General features: G+C 36.0%; 1 protein-coding gene across 1 annotated transcript in view; it reads right to left on the bottom strand.

Moving 5' to 3' along the window:
• Positions 1–4,841: 4,841 nt before the first annotated feature.
• The window catches only part of LOC129222860 (uncharacterized), a 36,949-nt gene continuing 35,790 nt past the window's right edge, over positions 4,842–6,000 (bottom strand). The window contains exon 8 of the mRNA XM_054857421.1: positions 4,842–5,617. Coding sequence (XP_054713396.1) covers positions 5,458–5,617 — 160 coding nt within the window. The 3' untranslated portion in view covers positions 4,842–5,457. The remainder of the gene's footprint in view (positions 5,618–6,000) is intronic.

Raw genomic sequence — 6,000 nt, 5'->3', positions numbered from 1 at the left:
GATCTGATTAATTTAGTTGGCGGATCATTTTACATGTTAACAAATGATATAAAGAAAGAAATATTAAAGAAATGGCGATGTTTTGGTTACATAGGGAAAACAGAAAAACAGTATTCGCGTAGTTTTTAGCTTCAAAAACAGCGACAATTGAAAAAGTTGCCACTTGCCTTAGCTATTGAAGAGATTCCGCAAAAAAAAGTTTGCCGAGATTCCTGCTGGTCGATCAAGCACCCAGTCAACACAAATAAATTTAAAAAAATAATAATAATAATTTGAATTTTGACATCTTTGAATTCAAAATATGTTTTCCGCAATCACGAGTGTGTGTATGCAGGCGTGTGTGTGTGGGGGGGGGGGGGGGGTATGTGAGTTTGTGTGTAGGGATAAGTGTATGTGTGTAGGCATGTGTGTGTGGGGGTTATGTGTATGTGTGTAGGCATATATGTTTGTGTCTGTGTGCAGGCATGAATGTGTGGGTAGTTGTGTGTATATGTGTGTGTGTATGTGTAGGTGTCTGTATGTAAGCGGTTGTGTATGTGTTTGTGTACGGGTGTTGGTGTATGTGTGTGTGTAGTTGTGTATGTGAGCGCGTGTGTGTAGGACATGGATGCAACCTGGAGACGGCTTTCGCTATAGGAGCAGCATCGTGAGGAGCCGGTCGACGGTGATGGTGCAGAGGGTGGTGGTGGGAAAATAAAGTCATAGGACATCAAAACAGTCAAATGAAAGCAATAAGCAATCGTGATTGCTCAAAAAAACCCATTAATTGCCTGAAAGTTGCGTAAAACTGGAAAATAATCAGCCAAATCCATGTATTATTTGCCTATCTTGTGCAAAAAATCTTACTTTGAAATTGAATTTGAGAAAAGCCTTAAACACTCAGACGAAAAGCAAAAATAGTCAACAATGCAACAATTGTCGCTATCGACAGGCAGTTGAGATGATACCCTAAATACTATATTGTATTAAGGAAAACCTTCGAATATGGAACTAAAAAGCTCATAACTCATTTTTTATTCTACTTAGAAGTACGGAACAAGTGCCATCTTCAGCAGAAAAATCCAAGCTTTCGATGGACATATAATGTTAACATGTGCAAGTATTTTTTCATCCTCATGTTCGAGAATTTATACGAAAATTGGGTTTTATCGCCCCCTAGGGGGTTTTGCCCCCATATCGGGGTGAAAACTACCCTATGTGTTACTCTGATGCATAAACTATATTATTGTAAGGTTTCATCAAAATCCATTCAGTAGTTTCTTAAGCTGAAAATTTCTCAAAGCTCAATATGAGTACTTCGTGCTCGGTCTGCTTATTTAAATGCAGAAGCTGGTTGGTCGGCACCCTACTTTTCGCCAACATTTAAAGTTTTCTCCCTCCTTAAATATATCAAAAGGTGAGGTTGAAATTGGGAAGCAGGGGGGGGTGGATTAGTTCTCGGCGAAAAGTAGGAGACGCCGATTGGTCGTTGAACAACAACGAAAATACCAAAACTCTGGCTGCAATTTTTGTAGACATTTACTATGAAGAAGTGAAAGTTACAACTTTATACTGCACAAATCATTAAAAAATATGCATGCACGTGCTTCAGAGTTAAAAAAAAACTTTTTTCAAGGCAAGCATCAAAGGTGTAAATTATTCGTTGCTCCTCCCACGTTTAATTTTGCACGAAAGTAATCATTCCATTTTTATATAATCACTGTAATATCTATAAAAATAGTAAATTTCTCAAAAAAAATCTTTTTAATGTCGAATGGGTAATATACATACTCCATATTTATATGGTATAGATTTGGTATAAATTAAGTTAACTCATGATAAATTTTATTAATATAACATGATAATGAATAAAAGTTAAACACGACTTTTCTTGATAGGCGTATCAGCATCAAGGAATGGATTATGCTCATTCAAACAATAGGCATTGGTATCCTTGCCGGATGCTATGCGACCTATGCTTCCTTTGGTATTTGGTGGTCAGAAGAACTTCATTGGTCGTTGCTTGGACCATATTCCCTGAACATTTATTGCGTAAAAATTAAGAGATGAGAATGCAAAGTACAAGAGTATTTATTTTGTGTGTAAATAAATTTTTGCAGGTCTAGTCTCAATCTATTATTATTGTTATCACTATTATTATTTATCGTTTTTGAAAAATTCATGTAGGGCAGACCGACCAGTGAATGAACAATTCGCATTTTTTTTTTTTTTTTTTTTTTTTTTAAGAAGTAGAATTATTTTTGATATTACCGATCAGTTTCTCATTTAGCGTGACAATTAATGCCACCAGACGAAGTGCGCATGAGAGGATAATCCTTCGACTTCAATATCCACCTTCTGGAAAAAGTTAATGGAATATGCATTCTTTTACCTAAGAAAATCTTCCCATTTAAATGACCTTCTAAGGTCTACTTTTCGTGAAATACAGTAGAACCCTCGTTTTACGCGGAGTTACGTTCCACGGAAAATGCCGCGTACATTGAAACCGTGTAAATTGAGACCTAATACTAGTGTTAAAATAAGGGTTTGGTTCCGTAGATAACAGAATATTTCATTCTAGTAAAGACTAATTGTATGATAAGTTTAATGTCTTATATCGACTTTTATGCACAACATGCATAAAGAAAAAATAAATTAATTTCGAGCCCTGTTTACAAAGAGGAGCTGGCTATGATAGTCTTTTGGCAGTCATTAAGATGTTTTCTTTGTAATTCTGCAGAGCATTAACGCATCCGTGATCACTTGCGTCATTTCCATGATAGAATCTTCCTTCACTAACAAATCAGAAAGATCATTTCTATTGTCTAGGAATGGCTCAAATTTTCAATGTGAACACTTTCGGTGTGTGTCACCGACGTCGGTATCCTCGTAAGTTTTGGTCTCCTTTGTCACTCCTAAAGCTCTTCTTCCAGTGAGTTCTGAACTGTGTGAGTTTAATAACTTTACTTCCGGAAAGAGCTCTGGAACCAATCGCATAAAATGTCTCCAGTGCCCAAGCTCGATTATTAGCACGCCAAAATGCAGTTGATTACGCTTAATCTGCAATCTCAGGTGTTTGGATTTTGAAAGAGGGGAAAACTTTATATTTGCATTGCCTCATCCGCGTAAAACCGAAACTCATCCGCGTAAAGTAAAATAAAGGTGTCAAATCTTAAACCGCGTATAATGGAAACCGCGTAAAATAAACCCGCGTAAAGCGAGGGTCTTCCGGTGATGGTGCTGCCATCTATCGGTATATAAAATAATGGAGGCAAGGCACTTAGTATGCAGTCCTCGACATAAATACAGTTGAAGTCCGTTGTGACTCTAGAATAGAATAGAAAGCGAGGGTCTGCTGTAGTGAAAGAGCTTGAGTTAGAGATTTAGTTTAAATGCAGGTAACAGCTCACTCACTACTGTGCAGCTCTGGTTACTTGAGCTGTGACCTTGACTATGTTTACCTGTTTTAGGGGAGTTTAGTGAAAAATAGACGCGTTATTGGCTCGGATTTTAGTAGGTATATTTTTAAAAAACTACTAAGAAAGTTTCTCAACTCAACTTAGTGCCAATTAACGCTTCCTATTTACCGAAACCGAGGTAAACATTGTCAGAGACGGAGCTCAACTTCTCAGAGCCTCACAATAAAAGAGTTCAGGAAAGGTTTCACTCACTGTGCCATCTAGCACTGGTAGCAATACTATTATTTTTGCGGTGGCCGATGAACAAGTTCGAACGTTCACTCCTTCGGCATCAGTTTGGTTAAGGATCATTTGTTATGAAACCCAGTTTGAAATGTGCATTTTATCATTTTCTTGTGCAGGTCCGTACATTAAGTGGATGTCTGAAAATTTCAATTTCTTATTGCGATGCATAGTGTTGCCCAATATAACAGAAAATACCCTTCACTAGGGAAAGATGCTTACCCGTTTGCCATTAATATAAAATAGCCTTCTTCCCACTGAAATGCATATCCGTTGGCAAAAAAGTACACTGCCTCTTATACCTACATTCTTTTACCATTCCAACACACATTTAGCAAATATTCTGTAAAAATGGTTTATATATAAGTAGCAGTAGTGGTTTTTATATTAGTACCAGTAGTTGTTTATACATAAGTATGCAGTATTTATCAGCAGCAAATCTTTATAGAATGTTAAAAAATATATTTTAGTATTAATAGTTTTATTTGCAAGTTATCCCAATAGCATAATAAAATATGTTTTTAATGTTGCTTCGTAGAAAAAATCTACTTTAGAGTAAAAGTCTGCACTATTGATATAAAAGTAACTGAAAACTACATCGATAGTGTGACAACTAATAGTTAATCCTGAGCATAGTTCTTATTTGTACGCTCTCTCTACTTTAAGTTCATACACAAATATTCTGCTCACATAGGTAGAAATAATATTGATTTTTAAAGGTAAAAGACCATGGCTTCTTTTTTATTTGAAAATTCACACCTTATTCAGGACACATTCAATAAGTAATCATTATTGAAACAAAATCGGGCCGTGGTAGCCCGATCGGTAGAGTGTCGGATTCGGGGCCGGAGGGTCCTGAGTTCGAACCTCGATGGTCGAAGACCCACCGTCGTCATTAAAGGGGACTGGGCGACGTTGAATATGCTCGTGGTCTCAATGTCCTCCAAGTGAAACGATACCACTGGGGGTGCTAGCACCAGGTAGCTATTAGCTCCTGGACTAGTTCTAAATTCTCATTTACTGTTCGATCCGGTGATGGTGCTGCCATCTATCGGTATATAAATAATGGAGGCAAGGCACTTAGTATGCAGTCCTCGATATAAATACAGTTGAAGTCAGTTGTGACTCTGAATAGGAATAGGAATAGGTATTGAAACAAAATGAGTAAAAAAGAAATTTATTTCGTCTTCTTAACAGTAAGTGTGTAAATCACTATAAATAATTCACTGTGTATACAGTAATTCACTCAAAATTGAGTAAAAGTTGCCAGCAACTAAAACAAAACAACTTGTTAGTTTCGAAGAATACCTACATGAAAGGCATGGGAAACTTTTGGTAGAGATGGTTTTTGAGTAACGCAATTTGTTTGTACCTTGTTAGCAAACGAGAAATATCCTTTTCCGCAAATGTAAATGTTTGAAGAAGGAAAAATTGAGGTATGATATCGACATCAACTTATATACAATTAACAATTTTAAAATTATGATGTATTGAAGTAAAATTCACTAAATAGTACCAGAAATACACCAAATTTATGAAAAATTAGGGCATTGAACAAAATCTTCATAAACGAAAGTACAAAGTGTTGTAGAAACATGGCGCAGAGCACTGGGACTGCCTCTTCCTCAAGCTTGGCGTGCGAAAATACTTAATTCAACGCTTGGAAGAACGTAGCAAAACCTTTTACAACCAAAAGTTTACTAAGACATGCCATTTACACGATGTAGAAACAAATGTTCGTCTTCTTCTGAAGTAACTTTGTATTGTAGGAACCAGTTCAGTCCATTCCTGCTGCTGTGATATTTACGTAACATGGTGGGTTAAATGACTCTGGTTTTGCAATGTCTACTATCGCAGAATAAGTAGCTATGCCGCCTCCTACAACTCCAACCACCATAATTACCCACAGATACACTTTTTCATAAGTCGGTATGCGCCTGAAATAGTAATATAATTTTAGATTAAAACCTTTTGTTTTGGGGTTGAAAACAAAAAATTCCAATAAATAAATTAGTCATGCATTTACGATATATTTATTTTAGATTGATATTAGCAAAAGAACAAAATTTCATGCATTTTGCTACTTACAGGAATTAACATGAAATTAAATGTTTAAAAAAAAAAAAAAACAGATCCTGAGGGTCGACCTAGCATAAGAACTTCGTGTATCAGAACATATATAAAAACTTATACATTAAACATATTACATTTTTTAGATAACATGGGAAAACACGGAAAAGGAAAGATAATCATAGCTCTACTTAGCATTGCCAATCGCAATGGAAAATTAAGAGGAAATATTGAAAATCATTTTAAAAGC

The sequence above is a fragment of the Uloborus diversus genome, chromosome 1 (genome assembly GCF_026930045.1).
Source record: "Uloborus diversus isolate 005 chromosome 1, Udiv.v.3.1, whole genome shotgun sequence".
In the NCBI taxonomy this organism is placed as follows: domain Eukaryota; kingdom Metazoa; phylum Arthropoda; class Arachnida; order Araneae; family Uloboridae; genus Uloborus; species Uloborus diversus.
Note: the sequence above shows the minus strand (reverse complement) of the source record. Positions and strands in the feature narration are given on the sequence as shown.